This window comes from Heteronotia binoei, chromosome 2 (genome assembly GCF_032191835.1).
Source record: "Heteronotia binoei isolate CCM8104 ecotype False Entrance Well chromosome 2, APGP_CSIRO_Hbin_v1, whole genome shotgun sequence".
NCBI classification, from domain to species: Eukaryota; Metazoa; Chordata; class Lepidosauria; order Squamata; family Gekkonidae; genus Heteronotia; species Heteronotia binoei.
In genome coordinates, this window is record NC_083224.1 from 78,144,236 (window position 1) to 78,170,605 (window position 26,370).

A 26,370-nucleotide genomic window follows, 5' to 3' on the forward strand; every position below is an offset into this window, starting at 1 on the left:
TTTTGGTTGCCTGTTGAGTAGTGATGGAGGAGGGAGGGGTTTGCAGTGAATTCCCACAGACTTTAGCACTTTTTTATGCTTGATTTCCCTTGTCTGTCCCCAGAGCTGAGCAGGTGGTGCTCAGCTGCTACTAATGCAAGAGCACAGGCCTCAGGCTGTTCACTTCAGGGCTGTTTGTAACCCTAAAGTCCGCAGACACATGTCTCTCCAACCAGATGGGTTGCCCTCCCCTCCCCGCTTTCCTTTAATGTTCAAAAGCAGCCTCTTTGCATGAGGTTTCCTTCAATTATAACCAGAAACTGTGCAAGAGGAAAGGGTAAGGACAGGCAACAGACTGAGACCCTTTTGGTTTTGCTGCTCTGTCTTGGCCACTAGCAGCCCCTCTGTGCCTCTCCATTACCCTGTCAAAATCTAGAGAAAATATGCTGTGATTTTGTAATCTCTAACATAGCAGATGAGGCTAACAAGGTTTAAAATGGGCTAGGAAATCTAGATGCATTTGGGGCAGAACCAAGTTAGAGAGGGTAATTTGTGCTTTCAGTGCAAACAGAGAGGCTGTAAATATACAGATCAGTGCATGGATCTTTCTAGAGGTCTAAAGAGGAGTAGAGGTACCCAGACCCTCCCGTTGACAGTTCATGTACTGTGTGGACATTGAGGAGCACACAAATGCCACTCCAGCAGTTCTTTTCTCGCTCAGTGGTAGAGCATTTGCTTGGTAAGGGAAGGTCCCAGGTTCAATCCTCGGCATCTCCAACAAAAAGGGTCCAGGCAAGTAGGCATAAAAAAACCTCAGTTTGAGACCCTGGAGAGCCGCTGCCAGTCTGAGTAGGCAATACTGACTTTGATGGACTGAGGGTCTGATTCAGTATAAGGCAGCTTCATATGTTCATATGTTGTTGCAAACAGCAGGACTCACATCTGCATTTTTTAACAGTTTTCTGTCTACCCTTTTTTTTAATTAGCTTTTTTTCTTTTGCTTGGTGATTTAGGATTGTGGGCTTTACATACTACACAGGAGAAACCTGGGCTTGCTAGCAGGTCTGCCAAATCATTTGTGTGACATATGTATTTGTTGCTTTCACTGAAAACTATTACCCAAGTGCCAACTTTGTTGCCACATATACCCAGACAACACAGTCATTGGGCCTACAAACACTTCCCCAGGACTGAACAGGGATATTGGTTTTTTATCTCATTTACATCATTACATATGCTAAACCAACTCTCACTGAGTATGGCTGTGCATCCACATCCACATTGTTCCAATATATTTCTCTTTTAGAACAGTGTATCAGAATGTTGTTGTTTTTTGAGTTAACATGCTCTAATGAGGGATGTGGGCTGTTTGTCTCATTACATATACTAACCCACCTTCCACTATACTTTAATGCACCCTGTTTTTCTAATGGCTAACATAATATTTCTCTTTTAGAACAGTGTATCAGAATATTTGGGGGGTTTTTTGTTTTTGTTTTTTGTATTGACACACTCAAATGGGGGATATTTGCTGTTTGTCTCATTGCATATACCAACCCATCCTCCACTGTATTTTAATGTCTTCCTTTTTTTCTAATGGCAAACTATAATGGATGTTATAATCTCTTGAGAAACCATACCCTCTATTTAAACTAACAAAGCCAGAATGTTACCTAGATTTGTGGAACTTTGCACCTACAACAGCAGTCTGCTTTTTATCACCCTGCTCTGTCCTAACACTAACAAACACAGATCCCTATTTGTGATTCTTTTAATCTGCTAAAAACATTCCCATGATTCTACACTGCCCACTTATATTAAGATTTGCTGCTTCCATTCCCATTTTGTCTGATGAAGTCTGCTTAAGAGTATACGAAAGCTTACATTCTGAATAAAACTTAGTTGATCTTAGAGGTGAACTTGTCTACTGCTTTGTTCTATTGCTTCAGACCAACACGGCTGCCTACTGAGATGAAAACTATTATGTATATCTTTTAAGTCCTAGTGTCCAAACAGGCTGATAGGTCTCTTGCCCTAGTCTGTCTGTTCTTTTGCAAATCTATTCTTCAACCCATAAATGAGATTCTAGCCCAACCACAGGTTTTGCAGTTGTTTGTAATATGCTTCCCCGCAACCCCATGAAGTGCTGAATTGCATTCTGCTATTGTAACACAGCGACATTTGCAAATAAAGAGATTGCAGAGGGGGATGAGCAATAGCTGAATATATTGAAATAAGGCATGCTAACATGTACTAGAATACAATTTGCTTTGTTAACCCATGGCACTCATCTCTGTAGCATCGTCCACAGAAAATGAGGTTCTTATAGTACGAGCTGAGGCTGTTCCAGACTGATTGAGCTAAGAGAATTTGCTGATCAGCTTGCCCTCATGGCAGTACTTGCAGAAGGATGCTGTGATTAGGGCTCATGGAACTAAGTAAAATGGTAAGATATCTTGCTCCTTTTCTCCATGGAAATAGATTGCCAGCTTTTGAAGCAGTAGCTGTCTTTTCAGTAGCATTTGATCTACAGTAATTAACAGGAGACTGTAGAAAAGTGTCATCTGCTGATTTTTGCATATTAGTCTTCTGTTAAAAGGGACAAGAGAAGGCCAAGCCACTTTCCCTATATCCTTGCTCAGGTTATCCTGACCTCATTTTCCCAGCCTGCTTCTAGATTCAATTCAGGTTCGTGATAATTATTTCCACCCTTCTTGGTGGAACAGGCTTTCTGAGGAGGTGAGGAAGGGTGTGAGTTCAGAAAATTTTCAAAGGCTCTGTAAAAGCAGGGTTTTTCCAATGTGCTTTTAGAATCTGTTGAATATAAGTCAGTTATTATAATGGGGGGATAGCTTGTTTTCTTCTTGATTTTCCTGTGAATTGAGATTTTATCTGGTTTTCATGATGTAAGCAACTTCCATTCCAGGATTAGGGGAAAACCAGGATATATGTATTTTAAGCAAATAAACGAAGATTAGAAACATATTTAGATTAGAAGATTAGAGAACTATATTTAAATTCATCAAGCTACAGGCTACATCAAACACCGAATTTGATGTTGAGAAGCTTGCCTTTGTCTTGAAGATCACTTGCATGCTAGGCACTCTTCTGCTAGAAGAATTAAAGCTTTTAAAGTGAGAACCTTGTAGAGCCCTCAGGTCTGTTCTTTGGAGTTGTATGCAAATAGAATTATTTGGAGTTGTATGCAAATACAGATTGACCCAAGCAATCTGTATAAGACAATGCTGTGCTAGTATGAAATAAGACAACCACAGGGACCACATTAGGTGTTTGTTTTCTGGCATATACTAGGTTTAGAAGATGCCAGAGCAGGAGGCCAGTAATATTTTTAGTGTAAGGATGCAATGCATTCTTAACTCTTCCTTTTTAGGGTGGACTCTGGCTCTTTTATTAATAGTATCCCAGGGAGGGAAGTTCTATTTGGAATGCACAGATTCTTATCTAACTCTCCTTAAATGGCCAGAGAGGAAATCAGATATATTTTCATTAGCAAGTGAAACCTTGGAAAAGCAAACATCAGAAGAGAAGAAACTCTTTTGGACTGGCTGCTTAGAATTCTGACAGTACTAGTATAGTGCATGATAAAATGCATTAATTTTAGATTTGGGTAGAGATTTTAGACACTAGGTGAGATCATTTTGACTTTCATCTAAGATTGTATTAAGTCATTGCTTTAAAAGGTGGTTTGTTTATTTAAGCAACACTTAACAACAAATGTTGGTTAGTAGACATAAATTAAAAATCCCAGTTTGTACATAAACTCTTTTTGCCTACTTTTGCCTTTTCTCCCAGAGGGGAAGACATCTTCTTTGTACTGTTGTTTCTTTTGCCTGGCAGTGCTATGCATCAAAAAGTAGCTTATGAATTCAGATGTCACAACAAATCACCATTAGTACTATCTGTGGTTTATAAATCGATGAGAATTTCTAATTTGAAATCTTTGTTTGATGCCAACCACTGTATTCAGATAGCCACCCTAAGCCTGCTTCAGCGGGGAAGGCGGGATAAAAATCCAATTAAATAAATAAAATGCTAACTGGGGTTGTCATCCGGGATCTTCATCATGTGTGCATGAAGCCTTAGAGACACAATTCTTGCAATAGGAATACACGCATCACATGGAGCTGTGGCCATCTAGGAACTTGCCAGCGTAGAGGCCGTTGTCAAACACTTGTTTGGAAACATGGTTTTCAACATGTATGCTACATTTCAATGTATGGTAGAGGTATTATTTAGACTGAAAGTGTGAAGTGACTCTTGGTGGAAATCACTTTGGACCAGGCCACTCCTGTGCTCCCATTTGTTACCTGTAGTTCATGTGTCTCTTTATGCCTGCATTGTGTTATGATGCTTCAACACAAGTGTAACCTCTAATGCCTTCTGAATCAGGGTGGGTTTATTCTCTGCAAAAAGAAGAGAAAGATACAGACTCTGAGAGCTAGTTGCCCAGAGTCTTTGGAAAGATAGGAAATGGATATTGGCTTTCGGTGTCCTTCCATGGTGAACTTAGGTTAGGATACATAAATCAAGCCATTAATTATTTAGTGCTGTACTTTGGGAAGAAGCCTCTTTGACCCACTTATACAGCCCAATATAACACCAATAGTTTTCATATCTTTTTTGTAGTTGTGAGTGTGCTCTTTCAGCTGATTTTCACTGAGTATGCACAAGATTTTCACTGAGTATGCATAGGAGTATGATTCCATCCATGGTTCTGTATCAGGCAGGATGTTGCTGGCTTTGTGCAGGATGAGTTTTCAGATAAACACAAAAGCAGCTGCTGCAGTTGCTCTCTGAAAGGCAACTAGAAAGTTGGCCTTCCATGTGGCTTCTCATTTTCCTTTGATTCTTTGTTGCTGCCCACATGCATGCCATGCTGCCTTCCTCAGAACTCAAACACCACTTCCACAGAGGGCTGGCAGCCTTCCCATCTCCAGTCAGCTTAGCTAGCAGTTCTAGATTTACTTGTGTTTCACAGGAGATTCATATATGAACAAATCCCCTTTTTTGCCCCAAGGTAGAATTTTACAGTCATCATCATAATGAAGATTTTATGCACCAGAGTTTTGCAAATAAGTTTCAACCTAACCGTGTTTTCAGAAATCTGGTTGTTGGGAGTTTTGTTGTTGTTGTTGTTGTTGTAGTTGATATGAACATTTGTTTAGTCACTCACAAGAACATTTTCAGGGTTGATTAAAGTTGTATGAATATGCCCCAACCAGGTGAGAGAAATGCTTTAAATCATCCACAGACAGCATTGGCCTATGTTGCTTCTCTTATTGATTATGTTACTGTCATATCTTCATATATACTTGGCTTAAGACTAGTGATTCTGGGGAGAAGTTTGTTTCTGTTGTTGTCTGTCTGTCTTTCTCACTGAGACTTGAGACAGAGTTTTGAGATATCATTTGGAAAAGTTGGCTCTTAACATGAATTCACTTGGAGTGTTCCTGGCCCATTTGGGTCTGTTGCTAGGGTTGCCAAGTCCAATTAAAGAAAAATCTGGGGACTTTGGGGGCGGAGCCAGGAGACTTTGGGGGTGGAGCCAGGAGACATTGGGGGTGGAACCAGGAACAAGGATGTGACAAGCATAATTGAACTCCAAGGGAGTTCTGGCCATCACATTTAAAGGGACAGCTCACCTTTTTAAATGCCTTTCTTCCATAGGAAATAATTAAGGATAGGGGCACCATCTTTTGGGGCTCATAGAATTGGACCCTCTGGTCCAATCGTTTTGAAACTTGGGGGGTATTTTGGCGAGAGGCACTAGATGCTATACTAAAAATTTGGTGCCTCTACCTCAAAAAATAGCCCCCCCAGAGCCCCCAATACCCACGGATCAATTCCTTATTATTCCCTATGGGAATTGTTCTCCATAGGGAATAATAGAGTGCCTAGTAGACATTTCCCTCCCCCCCCACACGCTTTCTAAAGGGGGGGGGAGGGCCTCCATACCAGGGAATCCCCCCCTCCCTCTCTCACACACACAAATACTTACCAGATCTTCTTCCACTCTTGCTTTGAAAACGAAAGCAAAGAAAGGGAGGGGCCGTTCTCCGAAGCCCTTCCTGTTTCCTCCTTCCTGCCCAGCCTTAAAGGGGCAGCCGTTTTACAAACTGCTCAGGAGCTCAATACCCTACAGGTATGTTCTCCCCCCCCTCCACCACCCCCCCCGCTTCCCGATTTCTGGAGACCGGGGGATGAAGCTGCAAAATCAGAAGTCTCCCGCCAAAGCGGGGTGGTTGGGAAGCCTATCTGTTGCAAAGGCCTCTGTTAATCTGTCCACTGCAGGTTAGAATTCAGGGAGATAAGACATCTCCTGTTCCCATCTCTCTTCCAGCCATTTCAGATAAAGCAGTGACAACCAACGTGTTCATCTGGGAGGATAGATGGGAGGAATCTTGCCTTCCACCTTGCCTTTTATCCTTGCATTTTCCCATATTGAAATGGCAACAGTTAGGGATAAAGGATCCAAAGGTGAATTGTCTCTTCTCAGAACAGTGACATATAAATCTTTATGGTGGCTGCTAGCCCATTAAATTTGTTTCTAGCACTCTCGCTTGAAGAAAATGGCTACTTTGGAGGGTGGACTCAATTAAACCCCACTGAGTCTCCCTCCCCTCGCCAAGCCCTATTCTTTCTAGGTTCCACCACCCAAATCTCCAGAAATTTTTCAGCTGGGAGTTGGCAGCCTTACTCTGCTCACAGAATTTCTTCTGCTATCTCCAAGCCTCATTACTGCAGTGACTTTGATTGAGCCTTTTTCAGTCACTGCAATGAAATCATGTTGCTGCTAGGAGAAACTACTGTAGTACGGTATCTTCTCAGGTGTGGGAGATAGTTGGTTCTAGATTCTGGAAGCTTCATCTGCATAGTCTTTCCCCCCATGTTGCAGTTTTCTGGATTTAAGTTGAGTATAGTTGGTCACGTCTTCCATTATTTTTCTGTTTTGCCCATACCAACCTACCTACCTTCCCCTCATATTTCTTTCACAACTGGCTTCTAGAGTTTTCCCAGTTCCCCAAATGCAAGCACCTGTATCTTTTAAAATAAATACAACTGCATAACTGCATTATGAGAAAGTCCAAGGTGCCTGCAGGAGCTGCAGTTTATAAAACTAAGTTTTAAAAGGTACGACTAGGTTTTGTGGGTTTTGTTGCAATTGACCAAGACAGCTATATTTCACTGGGATTTTTCCTATAGGTTGTTTACTGCAGCAAATCTGTAACTGCTGCTACCATGCTTTGATTAAAAGCAGATTAAGATGGCAATCCTAAAGAGAATTGCAATCTTCTCAGTCCATTGAAGTCAATGGGCTTAGTATTGTTTAGTAGGGTTGCCAATCCCCAGGTGGGTGACTGTAGAAATATACAAACACTCTCATAGAATTACACTATAAACATACCCTGATATACCGAACACTCATAATAAGTACAAAGGAAGGACTATATAAAATTCTTTGTCCAAAGCAGAGTCCTTTCAAATTTCATCAGTAGTCCTTCCAAGGGAATCCTCAGTCCAACGTCTCCTGAGGAAACCATGTAGTGTTTTATTTATTTCATTTGATTTATATCCCGCCCTCTCTGCCGAAGCAGGCTCAGGGCGGCTCACAACATAAAATCCCACAAACAATGAGTATTAAAATTACACATTCAGTAATAAAATAGATATACAATGATTAAAACAGTTAAAACAGATACTGAGTTGGTGCTATTCTGGTGGCGACAGCCTTCTTCCACTTCTCTTAAATACCGGTGCCGAGTCAATTGAATGCCAGCTGGAAGAGGACAGTCTTGCAGGCCCTGCGGAACTGCACAAGCTTCCGCAAGGCCCTCACTTCATTTGGCAGTTGGTTCCACCAGCAGGGAGCTACAATTGAGAAGGCCCTGTCTCTGGTTGATTTCAATCAGGCCTCCTTCGGCCCGGGGATTACTAATAGATTTTGTGATCCCGATCTGAGTACTCTCTGGTCCCTTAGGTAGGCAGGTCCTAGGCCATATAGGGATTTAAAGGTAATAACCAGCATCTTGCAATGAATCCGGTATACTATTGGCAGCCAGTGCAGTTCCCGCAGTCCCGGCTGAATGTCCTTCCACCTGGGAAGCCCCAATAACAGCCGGGCGGCCGCGTTCTGCACTATCTGCAACTTCCAGGTTCAGCACAATGGCAGCCCCATGTAGAGGGCATTACCGTAGTCCAGCCTCGAGGTGACCATTGCATGGATCACTGTTGCCAGGTTGCCGTGCTCCAGGAAGGGAACCAACTGCTTTGCCTGCCTAAGATGGAAAAACACAGATTTAGCAATGGCTGCTATCTGGGCCTCCATTGTCAAGGCAGGTTCCAGTAGCACCCCCAAGCTCTTGACCTTGTGCACCTTTGCCAGTGGCACACCATCAAATGCCAGTAGGGGAATTTTCCTTCCCAGACCACCACGACTCAAACAAATGACCTCTGTCTTCGCTGGATTGAGCTTCAATCTACTCAGCCTAAGCCATTCAGCCACGGTTTGTAGCGCCAGGTCCAAATTTTCTGGGACACAGTCAGGCCGGCCATCCATCAGTAGATAGAGCTGGGTGTCATCAGCATACTGGTGGCAACCCAATCCATATCTCCGGGCAATCTGGGCAAGGGGGTGCATGTAGATGTTGAACAACATTGGGGAGAGCACTGCCCCCTGAGGCACCCAGCGTGCCTCCAGGACAGTTCACCCCCAATTACCACCCTTTGTCCCTGACCATCAAGGAAGGAGGAAAGCCATTGCAAGGCCAACCCCTGAATCCTTGCATCGGCGAGACAGTGGGTCAGCAACTGATGGTCGACTGTATCAAACGCGGCCGATAGGTCCAACAACATCAGTACCACCAAGCCGCCTCGATCCAGATGCTGCTAGAGGTCACCCACCAGGGTGACGAGCACTGTCTCTGTCCCGTGACCTGGATGGAAGCCGAACTGGTAAGGGTCTAGGATGGAAACGTCCTCCAGAAAGCTCTGTAACTGTAGCGCTACTGCCCTCTCAATAATTTTACCCAAAAAGGGTAAATTCGAGACCGGTCAGTAATGTGCCAATTCGGCCGGGTCTAGTGTCGATTTTTTCAGGAGAGGGCGAACCACTGCGTCTTTAAGAGGTGTCGGAAAACACCCTTCCACAAGGGATCTATTTATGATATCCCATATAGGATATCTAAGCTCCCTCTGGCAAGCTTTAATTAGCCAGGAAGGGCAAGGGCCCATATCACAAGTTGTTGGGCGTACAGTAGAGAGGATCCTGTCAGCTTCCTCTAGGCTGAGTGTATTGAAGCAGTCCAAAACAGAACCAGAAGACAGGCATGGGGCCTCGAGTTCACATACTGTCTCCAATGTGGCAGGGCGACGAGATCTTATCTGCAAAAAAGTTTGCAAAAGCCTCACAGCCGATCTCCAATTCCCTAGAATTTGGCCTGCCTTGTGGCAGTGTTGTAAGGGTCTGAATTGTGTTAAACAACGCGAAATTGCAGATGCAATCTTGGCCACAAAGTAAGTTTTCTTTGTGGCTTTGATTGCCATCTCATAGGACCTCATAAACTCTCTATAAGATGTTATAGTCGCTTCGTCTTGAGTATGCCGCCATTGCCTTTCTAGCTGTCTGAGTCCTCGTTTATCTGCCGCAACTCCAGATTGTACCATGGTGCTAGCTTAGAGTGAGTACACCGAGATGCGATCTCATCGATGGCTCTGGAGAGTCTGTCATGCCAAGACTCAGTCAGGTCATCCAGGGAATTGCCAGGGGGCCAGGAATCCCATAGAGCCATTTGGAACTGTTCCGGGTCCATCTGGCTCCGTGGGCAAGCTAAAATGTGCTCACCGTCTAAATGGGCTTGGGGTGGGACATCCACATGAGCCTTGAGGACATAGTGGTCCGACCATGGCACTGCTTCAGTAGTAATACCATCCACTAAAACTCCTGCCGCAAAGATCAAATCTAGCATGTGCCCTACCTAGTGAGTGGGTGTTGTAACAAGTTGGGAGAGTCCCAGTGTCGCCATGGATGACACTAGGTCCATTGCCTGACTGGAGATCGCATCATCAGCATGGACAATAAAGTCACCCAGGATCAAAAGCCTTGGGTACTCCAATGCCCAGCCTCTTATGGCCTCCATCAGGGATGGTAGGGCGTCGGCTGGTGTGTTAGGCAGATGGTACACCAGCCAGATCGCCAACCCCTCCCCAACGTCCCACGCCAGACCGGCACATTCAATGCCATTAATCTCTGGGGCCGGGAGAGCCTGGAAGGTGTAAGCCTCTGGTATGAATAGAGCCACCCCTCCCTCCCACCTGCTTGTCCGTGATTGGTGAAAACTTAGTAGCCTGGGGAAGCCGTCTGCAAGAGATCTACAGTCTCCCCATCTCGCACCCAGGTCTCAGTCATGCAAGCCAGGTTCAAGTTCCAAATAAGTTTATGACACAGCAGCACAGTGACGAGGTAGTACTTTATATTCCCTTGTTTCACTTGAAGCTTTGACAAGCTTTCAAAAAACAATCTTTCAGAGCACGGCAAGATTCCAACAATTTACAGTTTATAGTGTAATTCTATGTTTGTATATTACAGATATTTTTTGTCATTAGGTTTGTTTCTTTGGAGGCTGATCATCACGGAACCTTAGGGTTTTCTACAGTCATTCTCTGCTGTGATTCTCTACTTGGTTTCACACAATCCCCAGGTGGGGGCAGGGGATCCCCCAGTTTGGAGGCCCTCCCCCCCACTTCAGGTAATCAGAAAGTGTGGGGGGGGGAGGAATGTCTGCTGGGCACCTCATTATTCCCTATGGAGACCGATTCTCATAGGGTATAATGGATAACTGATCAGTGGATATTTGGGGCTTGTGGGGGCTGTGTTTTGTGGTAGAGGCACCAAATTTGCAGTATAGCATCCAGTTCCTCTCCTTAAACCACCCTCCAAGTTTCAAAAAAATTGGACCAGGGGGTCCAATTCTTTGAGCCCCCAAAGAAGATGCCTCTATCCTTCATTATGTCCAATGGATGGAAGGCATTTAAAAGGTGTGCAGACCCTTTAAATGGCCAGAACTCCCTTTGAAGTTCAATTATGCTTGTCACACCCTTGCTCCTGACTCTACCCCCAATGTTTCCTGGCTCCACCTCCAAAGTCCCCAGATATTTCTTGAATTGGACCTGGCAACCCTATTGTTTAGAGCAGGGGTGTCAAACATGCAGTTCAGGAGCCGAATCAGGCCCCCAAGCAACTGACTCATCTGTTTCCTTCTTCCTATATCTTGCTTCCTTCTGCATAACAGCTTGCTTTGCAAGGCTTGCTCAATTGCACAGTAACTGCAGAACGAAACCTCTATTTTTCTCCATTGGCTGAGGCTCCTTCCTTGGGGAAGGAAGGAAAGAGCCAGAACTTCCTTTGCCCAGTTCCCTGGATCCCATGGGAGAAATACAAAGAAAGCACCTTTAAGACCAATGAGTGCTAAGCATGTTTTAAGTTTTTTAAAAACATATTTGTCTGTGTTCTTTATAAAATGTATATTTCTGCTACCTAATCTTAAATAGATACAAACATGGCCCAGCCCGACATGGCTCGGCCCAACAAGGTCTCTTTTATGTCAGATCCGGCCCTCATAACAAATGAGTTCAACACCCCTGATTTAGAGTGAACATGATGAAAATCCCTAGGAGCAGGATATGCACATTGATTAACTGATATGAACAGGCCCTACAAGAGAAAGTCATACATCATTCTCCTATGAAAAGTTTTTTTTTAATGAACGTGTGTGTGGTGTGATTATTTTATTGCATTGGTGCAGGCTTGCTGTAGAATGATTAATTGCAGCTTGGGAAAAGGAACAGAGAACTGGATATCCCTCAGAGGCACAACTCCCTTTTCAGACACCCAAATCAGGGGTGGAACGTATTGAACATGGTGTGTACTCACTGAAGCATTTTCCTGCTTTTGCTGCACCAGTTCTCTGGGAAGCAACACTCTTAGCCTGAAGCAATTCAACATCTCTCTGTAAAATTGGAACAAGACTGACCTGAAATAAGATTGCCAGCTTCAGTTTGGGAAACTCTTGGAGATTTGGGGGTGGTGCCTGGGGACGATGGAGTTTAGAGAGGCAAGGGAGTTCATCCACAGGCCTCCCATTTATCTGTCCAGGATAGGGATGCCAGGTCTGTGTTGGAAAATACCTGGAGACTTTTGGGGTGGTTGATCCAGGAGAGGGCAGGGTTTGAGGAAGAAAGGGGCCTCAGCATGGTACAATACCACAGAGTCCACCCTTTAAAGCAGCAGCCATTTTCTGCAGGGGAGTAGTCAAAACAATGGATTGCAGTCTGGAGAATCCAAATCAAGAATACACTGCTTTCGGGCACAACAACACAACAATAAGAGTAATTTAGTGGTAGCCAGCCATATACAACAAACCACTAATTCCAAATATACATTCTGAATATATGGATATAAAAATTCCAGAAATGAATTCCAAATAAATTGACAAATATATGGACAATGGTGGGTCTGTCCAAAGTGCACCATTTCAAATCTTCATCAGGTCCAAAGATGAATGGATAAATATATAGTTTTGGTATCACTTTGAAATTGGACCTTTAACCTGGACTCCAGAGAGCTTACATTCTTAATCATTGTTAGCACTTTTGGAGTGGGGCCGAAGCAGGCTCCAAAGAATTTGTAATCTTATAAATAAGAACTTGTTTTTGTAGGGGAATCATTTCAAACATTCACACACAGCCGAAGCCTACACTAATTACACAGGGAAAGATTCTCCTGGCCCCACCTGGATACTGGCAACCCTAGTCCAAGATTAAATATTTCTTGCCCTCAGCCCACAAGAACTGGGGAGTAGGAGGGGAAAATGGTAAAAACCACAGAGATTAGAAGAGGCATTGCTTTCTCAGGCATTGCTTTCCAGGTCTACCCGGATTTTCTAGAGCCATATTGGGACACTGCTGAGCAGTGATGTAATGTCATAGGTTTTGTCAGTTTAAAATTGGAGTTGGCATCTTAAGGTGCAATGAGATTCTTGCCATTCCTAACCTGGTGCTTTAAGCAGCTCCTTATCACTATGGGAATGGGACTTCAGGTGAAAGAGAGACCAGAACCAGATTTTCCATTGCCAGTTAATTTCTGTATCCTGCTTTGTTGTCTCCATTTTAGCTTTGTAGAACTGTGAAAGCTCAAAACAGAGAAGAGATTACTAACTTTTACTAGTAACTTTGAGACAGTTTTTTTATTTAGTCTTTTTTATTTAAATTTTCTACAGTTAGCAAGTTAAAATATCTTCTAACTGCTTTTGAATGAACCATGTAAAAATGTGCCTTGACCAATGAACCCACAGAAGGCTGAGGTTGTAATACATTTATCCCACCTAGGTCTGAACTATGTGGGAAACCTTCCAGCAACCAATTTAATACTCCCCCTCCCCACTCCCCGTAACAGTACTTGTTGGTATTAGAAATTCTGAAAGGAAGGTTTCTGAATCCCTGATGTTACAGCTGGATTTTGGCTGCTAGGCTGAATCAGATTCTAATCTCATTCTCAATTGGTGTCGTGACCATGTAGCTTGGTTCAGCAATTTTCACTTGGCTTTGCCCCAGTCTCCCACTAGTTTTACTGTTATTGGCCCCACTTTGCTTGTTGTAGGAAGCTGTGGGCTGCCTGGGCCTCTAGCATGCTGCTGTTTTACAGCCTAAGAACCTAGCCTTAACAGAATGTGGATTTGTTTTTCTTCCCTAGTGCAAATTGCAGCAAGCCTCTTTGATCAGGCAGAGTGCTATTAATTAAGTGCCTGAAGCACCAATTGATGGAATGTAGTGAAGGGGCCTAAGGAGGCTGTTGTTGTGGTGATTTCAGCAAAATAGGACATCTGATCAAAGGCCCTGCCTTGCTTCCAGTGAAGAATTTGGAAGTCTTGCTTCAAAGTCTTTGTCTTGCTATATCATTCTGTACATTGGTTAAAACACAAAACATTCTAATAGAGGATAGTTGGTAAAATGAGGATAGCTTTCTGGTGTTCAGGCAAGCAGATGTGTTTATTGCATAATATTGGATGGGGTTTGGAGGCTTCTAGCACAGAGTGGTAAACTGCAGTACTGCAGTCCAAGCTCTGCTCACTACTTGAGTTTGATCCCAGTGGAAGCTGGGTTCAGGTAGTGAGCTCAAGGTTGACTCAGCCTTCCATCCTTCCAAGGTCGGTAAAATGAGTGCCCAGCTTGCTGGGGATAAAGTGTAGATGACTGGGGAAGGCAATGGCAAACCACCCCGTAAAAAGTCTGCCAAGAAAATGTCATGATGTGATGTCACCCCATGGGCCAGTAACAACTCAGTGCTTGCGCAGAGGGCTACCTTTACCTTTTTAGGGTTACCAGATCCTCCCTGGCTACTATCCCTGGAATAGGGGGATAGTGTTCTCAGATCCAGATTGGGAAACTCTTGGAGATTTGGCAATGTAGCCTGGGGAGGACAGGAACCTCAGTGCCATAGAGTTTACCCTCGATGCCATAGAGCACGCTACAAAATATCAATTTTCTCAATGGGAACTCTGTAGTATGAAGATTAGCTGTAATTCTGGGAGATCCCCAGGTCCCACTTGGAGACTGGCATCCCTAGGGGCTTCAGAATTCTGTGGGCAGTTCAGTTCCATTCAGTCCTGATCGTAAGATCACAATCCAGTGTGGTGTAGAGATGTGTCAGGCTACACACACACACTGTGGCTAATAGCCATTGATGGACCTCTGCTCCATATTTTTATCTAACCCCCTCTTGAAGGTGGCTATGCTTGTGGCCGCCACCACCTCCTGTGGCAGTGAATTCCACATGTTAATCACCCTTTGGGTGAAGAAGTTCTTCCTTTTATCCATTTTAACCTGTCTGCTCAGCAATTTCATCGAATGCCCACGAGTTCCTGTATTGTGAGAAAGGGAGAAAAGTACTTCTTTCTTTACTTTCTCCATCCCATGCATTATCTTGTAAACCTCTATCATGTCATCCCGCAGTCGACGTTTCTCCAAGCTAAAGAGCCCCAAGCGTTTCAACCTTTCTTCATAGGGAAAGTATATACTGCCCTGAACTACATGAAGGATATGATAAAAATATGCATTAATAATTCAAAGTTCTATAAAATAAATCATAGTGTATTCTATGTAACATAAAGCACAGACACAACTCAATAATTTAGGAAATAGAACATCCCAAAGTAGCCATCAGAAATCAAGTCCAATTTTTAAAGCAGTCCAATGCTGTTTCCTTGATTAAAGGTCTGATGTAGCCCTGGAGAAGAATGATGAGTGATGTCCAAGTAGATTCAAATTTTAAGGCAGCCAGCAGTCCAATTATTGCGACAAGGATGTACTATTGCCTTGTTTCACAATTGCTTCTTCAAGCATCTAGTAATTAATTTCAGATACAAGGGTCTGAACGCCAAGAAATTCAAGTCTCCAAACTTCAAGACACTGTGAGCAACATAATGCATGAGTTGCTCACAGTGACTTGAAGTTTGGAGACTTGAATTTCTTGGCGTTCATACCCTTGTATCTGAAATTGATTACTTGATGCTTGAAGAAGCAATTGTTGTTGTGAAGCAGTCGGACACTAATCACCACACTGGCTTTCTTGATCCTCCACAGGAATTGGTGTGAAACAAGGCAATAGTACATCCTTGTCGCATAATTGGACTGCTGGCTGCCTTAAAATTTGAATCTACTTGGACATCACTCATCATTCTTCTCCAGGGCTACATCAGACCTTTCATCAAGGAAACAGCATTAGACTGCTTTAAAAATTGGACTTGATTTCTGATGGCTACTTTGGGATGTTCTGTTTCCTAAATTATTGAGTTGTGTCTGTGCTTTATGTTACCTAGAATACACTAAGCTTTTGATAATATTGTTATTGTTTCTTTAGTGTCCGAGGCTGGTAATCACAGGAGCTTTGTACTTTATTTTCTTGCTAATTTCCAGGCAGGGCCTGGAGAATTCCTGGAATTACAACTGATCTCCAGATTACAGCGATCAGGTCCCCTGGAGCAAACCGCTGGTTTGGAGCCTTTGTACCCTGCTGAGGTCCTTCTCTCAAATCCTGCCCTTCCCATCTTTGTGGTATTATCTTATGTTGCCTTTCCTTCTTGCCTGGGTTTCCATTATCTCAGTCTACTTCTTTCATTGCTCTCTGACCTTATGCTTCCTCACATCCTGTGTCTAGTCAGCAATGTTAAGATTGTTGAATGTGGATACAGTAGGTATATTTTTGATGAAAAGCCCACAAATAGTCTTGCCCTCCTGAGGGAGAGGTGAATGCTGACTGTTCCAGGTTTTGCTTGAGGCAAGGTTTGGTTTGTTTGTTCAAGTTTATTTTGGTTTCTTTACTTGCAGGTGGCTGGTGACACAGCATGCCTTTGTTCCTAACCCCTGAATCAAACATCAAATAGCCACTGGTTTCAGTGTTTGCTTCTCAAGAGATGTCTGCAACCAGAGGCAATGGAGAACACTGGAAGTCCTTGGAATCCGTGGGGATCAGCCGTAAGGAGCTGGCTCTTGCGGAAGCCCTGCAGATGGAGTATGATGCCCTGTCCCGCCTGAGGCAGGATAAAGAGGAGAGCCAGGCTAAGCAAAATACTGACCAACCTCTCATTTCCTGGGATGATCCAATTCTGGATTACAACAAACCTGTCAGGAATGACTGCCATAATATCAAGGTCATGCGAGGCCTTTCTGGCTCAGACCCCACCCTTAATTACAATGCCCTCTCTGGCCAGGAGGTTTCAAGAGCTTTTGGGACCAACAATACTACCTCATCAAGCCTGCTGCCTGAGTCAGAGAATCAACCTTGGTTGAAGGGACCTCTCTCTAGTGACTACTTGTATATCTTCGACAGCTCAGGGGGAGAGTTCCTGACTGAGCCCAGTAGAACATCTCATCACAATAGTGGTGGCAGCAACTCCCCCAAGAAGCTTTCTCCTCCCCCCTTGCCTCCTCGCATTGCTATCTGGAATGCTTCTGATGTGAATCAAACTTCACTTAAAGAGTCCCAGCCCAATGATATCAATATGTTTTCCTCAGCCCATGAGAGAGCTGATGGAAAATTGCTAGGCCGTAGAATCTCAGAGGAAGACCCATATAGCACTGTGGACTATGATGGCATCAATGATGCTATCACAAGACTAAACCTCAAGTCCACATATGACACTGACCTTCTGAGGGAAGCAACATGGAGCTGGAAAGGAGGTCGAGGTATATTTGAGAAAGAAAGCAGTGGAAAGCCAGTTGCTCGCAGCAAGACCATGCCTCCCCAAGTCCCTCCCAGAACCTATGTCTCCAGGTTTGGTGAACGGAAGAATGTTGCACCTAACAAGAACCGGAGGATCTCGGCAGATCCGGTAAGACCATTTTTGTGTCATCAAAATTAACATGCAGAGCTGAAAATATGGCTGAAAAACCTGGAACAAATGGAATGTTATGGGAGGGGGAAGAGGAAGGAAATGTCCAGGAGTCTCAAGTAGCATTGGGAATTCCAATGAGAAGGTCTACTGAGCGATCTACACAATCCTTTCAATGTTATCACTTTCTCATGATTTTTTAGTTACAGTATGGAGATTCCAGATTATCATTCATCATCATAAAATTATTAGTAACTAAAAAGTCCTTGAATATTGTCCGTTTTCTTTTAAATTAATCTTTAACTATCTCAGGAAGGGCTGTGGTGCAAAAGTGGTATACTGTATCCTTGTCTGTCATAAAGTTAGAAAACATCAGCTCCAAGGAAGCATGCTCAGTCTATTACTGGGAAACTTATATATTCATGTAACAACTGTATGTGTTAATTGCATGCTTTTATAGTTTTCCCCTGAAAGCCTACTGCTATCTTATTAAGTGTTCAAAGGTAAATATTGCTTTGGGTAAGAATAAGGATTGGGTTTTGCATAAAGCTGTGTTTGTACAATTTCTGTATGTTAGCACTCATGCAATCCTACTCACAATTACTCCCATCTAAACTCACTGAAATCAGTGCACTTAGACTTGAATTGCACAGTAAGATAGGAAGGATCACTGGCAATCTTCAAGCAGCAGCTGGACAAAAACTTGTCAGGGATGCTTTAGGCTGATCTGCAATAAGCATGAGGTAGGTCTAGATGGCCTATATGGCCCCTTCCAACCGTGGTTCTATAAATAATGGACTATATATAGAAAGAATGATACAGTCTTCCCCTACTTCAGTATTCATAATTTGAATTACAAAATCAGCTGTAGTTACATGTGTATAATTACAAAATCAACTGTGTATAAACATGGTGAGTGCAAAGCTTTACATCTCTACAAATAGGACAAAATACAAAATAGAGATATATCAGTGGCAGCCACATTGAAGCCTACTGTTGCAAGCAGTGTCTTATTTTTAGTTTCTGTGTCTTTAAGTGACAGGAAGCTTTCAGTAGAAGAACTGAGAACAGCATAGTTTCAGAGCAGATCTTAGGGGCATGGAACATATGTCGTTGAAACTACAAATGCATACATTGTTTACTATAGGATGTGTATGGTTCTTAGCAGGTAAGTCTTTAGGGCACTGGGGCATACTGTATGTTAAGGCATTTGTTATCCATAATGATTTGGCACCTGTTGCTTGAGTTAAGTATTTGCTGTCCCACACATTAATTTTTGAGTGCGACGGAAGTATTTTCTATTTGACAGATGTATCTTCACCACAGAAAACTCTTCTGGGACACCCTCTAATTCTGTCTTTAACTAAATTAGAATCCCAGGAATTCATACTTGCGCAACAGTTCTTTGATAACCACAGGAATTGTTGACATGGAACAGAAAAATCATAAGACCCCGATAAAAATAATATTGTGGTACTTGCCATGAGTAATATATAAAGCCAATACACTTAAACTGTAACCAACTTCTAGTTTGTTTCTGGACCCAGTTCAAGGTGCTGGTTTTGACCTTTAAAACCCAGACTGTCATAAGTGCTGCCAATCTCAAGGTGGGGTCTGGAGTTCACCCAAAATCACAACTAATCTCCAGACTACAGAGATCAGTTCCATGGAAGGAAAAGGTTCAGAGAGCACACACTGTGGTATTACATTCCTGCTGATTTCCCTTTCCCTCTCTGGTAGTCAACCCTATCCATAGTACCTGAGGGATTGCCTCCACTCATATCAACTTGCTTAAGCCCCACCATCAATAAACGGGGCCTTCAAGTCAGAACCTGCCTGCACTGTCTAGAGTTAAGTTAGCAAGAACTCAAGTCAGAGCCTTTTCTACAGCTGCCCCCCAGGTTACATAATTTATCCCCAAGAAGGTGAGACTAATACAGACTTGCCTGGTTTCCAGCTACAGCAGGAGACCTCCCACCCAACACTAGCCTTTCCAGCTGCTGCTGGAATTGGGAGGAAAAAAGAGGAGGAATGAAGGGGAATTGGTGTAGCCCCAAGGGCATTCCATTGCTTCTGGCAATGCTCCAGCATTCAGCCATAAACATTTGGGTGAAACAGTGTTGTGCAGTGACATCACTTCTGGGGTACACCAGAAGTGAAATGACCACATTGCTGATGCCATTTCTGGCAAGCCTGTCGTCCCTCCCCCCCCCCCCAAAAAAAAAAATTGTGAGTTTACTGCTAGATACCATTCTCTGTAGCAACCCTGGATTCATGCTGTATCTTCAGGCCATCCAGAACCAACTGATGACTTAAAAAAAATATTCTAGAAGACCTTTGAGTAACTGTAGTGGAGATTGTATTGGTTCTATCAGTAGACCTCGAAGCATAGTTCATTGTCCTCCAGGACCCTGATGCCTACATTCCGATTGGCTGTTCTTTAGAACTAGCCAATTGGAATATAAGGCATTTCTCTTAGGAAATGCAAATGAAGTATTCTGGAGACACCAATAGGGTGGATTGCTGCCCACATGAGGGGTGGGGTGTTTAACTCAGGCCAAAAGTATATAAGGAGTTGCCTGTTTGTGTTCAGTTCAGTTCTGCTCTTGTTCAATAAATGTTCCTGCCTCCGTCAAGCTGGCTGAATTCACTATAAAATAATCAGGTTCTGATATTTGTTCCTAATCCCAATTTAAATGTCACCCCCAGGTTTTACTGTCCCTCTAGTTTGTACATAGGCTATACTGTACTTGTCACATATTAAATGCTTTTGCTGCTGTGCCTACATACATCTGATGTGCTATTTATAAGATCCACCCAGCAGAAGTCTGAGTTGGTGTCCAGCAAAGCTCTTCTCTTTCCAAAAGGTGTGAGAGTCCACTCCGCCTTGCTTCCCCCACCCCCAGAAGCAACAGCTTTGAAACATTGAAAGTTCCTCAGGAAAGACACAGTGTGAGGAGTGTGACAGGCTAGTTTCCTGCCAGCAAGCAAAGATCAGAAAAATTGTTGACATCTCTAGATCAAGCCTTTTAAGAATTCCTAGCCCTTTTATCATGCTGCTAAAAGTGGATTTCTGGTAAAGGGGATACCAGAACATTCTAGGCCTGGCCTTTACTAGCTTTTAGCATTGTAAATGGATCAAGGCATGTTTTAGGACACACAGTAGATCCCTGAGGAACGTATAGGATATAAATATGAGGAAGCTGTCTTTTGCCATTAAACTTTATGGGACCAATTCTCCATGCAATCCATGAAAATGCTGTCGGGAGCTCCTGTTTGTTATGTAAGTTACTCTTTTTCTAGTGTGCAAGAAACTATGAAAGAACATTAAAATTGTCTTTAATGTCTGTTGTGTTCTGTCCCTTTCTCACTCTCTCCCCCTTCCTCTTTTTGGTGGGTTAATTGCTCTGACAGTGGGATCTTTGTTTGCTTTATAGCAGTGAATTGAGGCACTGAGACCATGTACACACGCACAGTGTGGCGTGGCACGGCATTCAAAGTGTTTCTGTCTCTGCTTCTTCTATATCCTGCTCTGGCATTGGGAAAGAGGCAATGGAAACTCAGTGAAAAGTATTTTAAGTATTTTTCTCGACAAATTGAGCTTTAACTCACAAAAGCTTATGCCCTGGAACATTTTGTTGGTCTTTAAGGGGCTACTGGACTCAAATTTTGTTGTACTAATATGACTACCTACCTGAAACTGACTGTGTCTTGTTAGTGTTGCTAAGTTTTAGAATAAGAAAAAAAATTTCACCCCAGGTGGACACAGAGTAATAACAGCTGCCCTTTAATCTACACAATTCTGGGGAAAATATTGATATATAGAATGTGCCCAATGGAAACCACTGCCTGTGACATATATGCTGTTTGTTTTATTGTATTTTATGGTTTTAGTTTGTAGTTTTTGTTTTAACTTTTGTTGTTATCCTCCCTGAACCCGCTTGTGGGAAAGGGTGGAATATAAATTAACAAAACCAAAAAATAAAGAAATAAATACTCTCCGCAGTAATCTGTAAGAGAGACAGTGTAGTGCAGTGGGAGGGATGTCAGATAGGGACCGGGGAGACCCAGGGTCAAGTCCTTACTTGTCCATGAACTTTACCAGGTGACTTTGGGCCAGTTGTTCTCTTTTTGTTTAAGCCAGGGGTGTCGAACTCATTTGTTATGAGGGCTAGGGTTGCCAAGTCCAATTCAAGAAATATCTGGGGACTTTGGGGGTGGAGCCAGGAGACTTTGGGGGTGGAGCCAGGAGACATCAGGGCGGAGCCAGGAACAAGGGTGTGACAAGCATAATTGAACTCCAAGGGAGTTCTGGCTATCACATTTAAAGGGACAGCACACCTTTTTAAATGTCTTCCTTCCATAGGAAATAATGAAGGATAGGGACACCTTCTTTGGGGGCTCATAGAATTGGACCCCCTGGTCCAATCGTTTTGAAACTTGGGGGATACTTTGGGGAGAGTCACTAGATACTATACTGAAAATTTGGTGCCTCTACCTCAAAAAAACAGCTCCCCCAGAGCCCCCGAAACCTCCAAATCAATTCCCCATTATACCCTATGAGAATCGATCTCCACATAGAGAATAATGAAGTGCTCAGCAAACTCCCCCCCCCCATTTCTGGCAACACTGAAGGGGGATTGGCCTTTCTACTCACGAGTTGCTGCCAACTTCTTCAAAGTAACACAGGCACCCCATCCCAAGAGGAAGCCTTTCAATCAGCGACTGAAGCCTCTGGATGTAGAAACGCACATGGTCCTCTGCGGGCGGAGCTCCCCCCCCCCTCCGCCGGCCAGACTCCCTGAGGAGACGCCACCCGGCAGCTGGAGAGGACGCAAGGACTACGAGTCCCAGCATGCACCTCACGAAGGGAGGCCGGACTGGAGCGACTAGCAGGCCGGCAGTGGGCGGGTCTTTGTGACCCGGAGGAAGGGAAGAGCCTGAAGCCTGCGAGGGAGGGAGGCAGGCAGGGAAAGAGACACGATGCCATTCCCCACCCCCACATCCGCTTCCAGATTTTTGGAGAGCGGGGGAGGAGGCTGCTAATCCAGGGGTCCCCCGGCAGGGCGGGGGGGTTGGGAAGCCTAATGAGGGCCGAAACTGACATAAATGAGACTGGGCTGGGCTGGGCCTGGCCGGGCCATGTCGGACAGGGCCAGGCTTATCTATTTGTCATGGGTGCTGGGGACCCTTCAGAGGAAGTTGAGTCTGATGAGGAAACTGTGCCCCTGCCACCTGCACCAGTGCCCCTGCCTCCTGCTGGAGAAGATCCCAGCCCCCCTGCCTCGCCCTCTCGGGTGGCTCGTGTGCGTGACCGCCTCCGGCAGGACCTCAGGGATCGGAGGAGGGCGGCACGCTCACAAGCAAGACGCTCCCTGAGCCCTGAGTTCTGAGAGGATTCTGGCCCTTCTAAGAGCAAGGATGCTTGAGTGGTAACAGGATCCTGGCTGCCTCCCTGAGCCAGCAATTAGCCCAAACGGGCAACAGCCAGCAGAGGGCTATATAGCTGTGGGCTTTGGGAGGAAGCTTTGTGGAAGCAACTAGTCATCTCCCTGACATTCTAGCATCCACTCCGGCTTGACTTTGGTTCCTGACTCCCTGGCTTTGGACTTCTGGACTCCCTGACCTCGGCTTCTGGACCTCAGACCTGCGATACTTCTACAGTGATTCGGATTTGGCGCCTCGGACCCTCCTGCTTACTGGCTACAGACCTCGGACTGCCTCTGGACTTTGCCTGACCCGGCCCCAGCCGTGACAGATTGCTTCCACCGACAAACACCCACTCCACAGGATGGATGCTGAAGCAAGTGAAACCACAGAACTACTGGCTGCGCTCCAAGCCCAGGTACAGCAGCTAACACAGGCAGTAGTGCACTTGCAGCAACAACCTGCGGCCAGTGCTCCAGCCAAGTGCCCAGTTCCCCCACCTGACAGATTTGGGGGTGCCGTGGAAGAATTTCCTGCCTTCCTAGCACAGTGTCGGCTGTACTTTGAACTGAGAGCACGGGACTTCCTCAATGACAAAACCAAGGTGTGTTTCGTCATCAGTCTGTTAAAGGGGCAGGCGGCCAAATGGGCCACACCCTTACTGGTCGCGTCCTCTCCCCTACTGACTGATTACCAGGGGTTTGAGGCCCACCTGTCTGCTGCTTTCTCAAACCCAGTCCAAGCAGCCACAGCCAACCGGAAGATCAGGGCACTGAAACAAGGCAACTCCTCGGTGGCTCAATATGCCACTGAATTCAAGCTCCTGACCCAGGACTTGGCGTGGAATGAGGCTGCCCAGGTGGACCAGTTTACTGAGGGGTTGGCAGAGGAGGTCCTGGATGAACTGGCCAGGGTGGAGCAGCCACCCACGCTCCAAGAACTTATCACCCTCTGCCTCCGCATCGATGGCCGCCTGGAAAGTCGCCGCCAAGCCAAGACCAGAGGGCGCCAGCTCCCTGCGCCGTGCTACCTGGCTCCTCGCCCGTCCCCAGCTAGTACCAGCACCAAGGATGAGCCTATGCAGCTTGGAGCTGCTCGACCCCGCCTGACCCCAGAGGAAAAGACCAGACGCCGCACGCAGAATCTGTGCCTCTACTGCGGCACGGCAGGCCACTATGCCTCTGGCTGCCCTGCTAAGCATCGGATACCTGGACCTTCGCTGCCACCGCCGCCAAAAGGGCAGCCCCAGGCGTAAGTGGACCCCCCAGCCTGGGGCGACTAGCTGGGTCCTCCAAACAGCGGGCTGATACCCCAGGGCCATTCCTGCTACCAGTCAAACTCCGTCTGCCTGACGAACGCTGGCTGTTCGTGTATGCCATGCTGGACTCGGGAGCGGCCCACTGTTTTATAGATGCCGCCTTTGTGAAGCAGCACCAGATCCCTGTGCAGACAAAAGGGATTCCGTCGCTGGTGGAGGCTATTGACGGGCGCCTCCTCCGTTCTGGCCCCGTCACCCAGGAGACCTGTCCCATCACCTTCCACGTCCAGCAGCACCAAGAACAGCTGCGGTTTGATGTCGCCCGCATGCCTCGCTTCCCGCTGATTCTAGGCCTTTCCTGGCTGAAGCTGCACAACCCCATCGTGGACTGGGCCCAGCAGGAACTACGCTTCCGAGACCCATGCCCCCATCTGACTCCTCCCACCACTCTAGCAGCTGGCATCCCGAGTGGTGGTCCTCAGCTCCCTCAGAAGTATGTGGACTTTGCTGATGTCTTCGAAGAGACAGGAGCTGATCAGCTTCCCCCTCACCGGCCCTACGACTGTGCCATTGATTTGGTACCTGGGGCACCACTCCCGGTGGGGCGTCTGTACCCAATGTCGGAGCCGGAGTTGGCAGCTCTGCGAGACTTCCTGGACAAGAACCTGAAACGCGGATTCATCCGACCCTCAACCTCTCCCCTATCTGCTCCAGTGCTCTTCGTGAAGAAGAAAAGTGGGGAGCTCCGGCTGTGCAATGACTACCGGGCCCTGAACAAGATCACCATCCGCGACCGGTACCCTCTACCACTGATCCCTGAACTCTTGGATCGCCTAAAGGGGGCCCAAATCTACACCAAGCTGGACCTCCGTGGAGCGTACAATTTGGTGCGCATACGGCCCGGAGACGAATGGAAGACCGCGTTTGGGACCCGATACGGGCAGTACGAGCACCTGGTAATGCCCTTCGGACTGACCAATGCCCCCGCTGTCTTCCAGAGGTTCATGAATGACATATTCCGGGACCTGCTCGACCGCTTCGCGATCATATACCTGGATGACATCCTAATTTACTCCCGCAATCCTGCCCAGCACGCCGAGCACGTCCGCCAGGTCCTGCAGCGCCTACGAGCCCATGGTCTCTACGCCAAGCTGGAGAAGTGCGACTTCGACCTGCGCTCCGTCGAGTTCCTTGGGCACATCGTGTCACCGCAGGGGATCCTCATGGACCCGAAAAAAGTAGAAGCGGTCCTGACCTGGCAGGCTCCTCAGAATCGCAAAGACCTGCAGCGGTTCCTCGGTTTTGCCAACTACTATCGGCAATTCATCCCGGCCTACGCATCCCTGACCACACCCCTGACTCAACTACTCCGCCCCAAAGAACCCTTCCACTGGTCCCCAGAGGCCGATAACGCCTTCTCCACCCTGAAGACTCGCTTTGCCACCGGGCCACTCCTGAGATACCCCGACCCCCAGCTTCCCTTTACGGTGGAAGCTGATGCCTCCAACGTGGCCCTGGGAGCAGTGCTGTCCCAGCGCGAGGAGCCGTCCCAGCCACTACAGCCCTGCGCCTATTACTCGCGGCAGCTCACTGCTGCAGAGAGGAACTATACCATCTGGGAGAGGGAGTTGCTCGCGATCAAGGCGGCGTTTGAGGTTTGGCGACATTACCTCGAAGGGGCTCGCCACCCTGTTCAAGTGCTCACCGATCACCGGAACTTGGAACACCTCCAGACCACCCGCCGTCTCAACCAGCGCCAGATCCGGTGGTCCCTATTCTTCTCTCGCTTCGACTTCCGGATCTCCTACATCCCCCATACCCAGAACCGGAAAGCAGACGCGCTCTCCCGGAAACCGGAATACGCCCCTGCCTCAACTGAGACCGCGCCCGCTGCTCCAATCCTGCCGCCCTCAGTATTTGCAGCCACCTCCACTTCACCAGCACTCGTGGAGGACATTCGGGCTAGCCAGGCCAATGATCCCTGGGTCCAGCAACACCTCCAGGCTCTCCAAGATGACCCAACAGGGGAGTTCACGACTCGAGGCGGCCTCTTGCTACACCGCGAACGCCTCTATGTGCCGCCCGGGCCCTTGCGGGCAGAAGTGCTACGCCTGACCCACGACTCGTTACCCGCTGGGCACTTTGGACAGCATAAGACCACCCACTTGCTGACAAGGGAATTCTGGTGGCCACGAGTTCGCGCTGATGTTGCCCGCTATGTCAGCTCCTGTGACGTCTGCCGACGGGCCAAAGACATCCCAGCCAAACCCTCAGGGTTGCTGCAGCCCTTGCCCACATCTT

At 46.1% G+C, this 26,370-nt stretch overlaps 1 protein-coding gene across 3 annotated transcripts in view; it reads left to right on the forward strand.

Annotated features, from left to right (window-relative positions):
- PIK3C2B (phosphatidylinositol-4-phosphate 3-kinase catalytic subunit type 2 beta) overlaps positions 1-26,370 on the forward strand; it is a 515,998-nt gene that overhangs the window by 16,154 nt on the left and 473,474 nt on the right. For 2 of the 3 annotated variants that reach the window (XR_009555057.1, XM_060231371.1), the window contains exon 2: positions 16,381-17,384. Coding sequence is in view for 2 of the 3 variants with exons in the window: in XM_060231371.1 (XP_060087354.1) it covers positions 16,467-17,384 (918 nt within the window). In the remaining variant the exon portion in view is untranslated. Of the gene's footprint in view, positions 1-16,380; positions 17,385-20,625; positions 20,668-26,370 lie in introns of those variants that run through there. The other variant, XM_060231372.1, reaches the window with a different exon arrangement.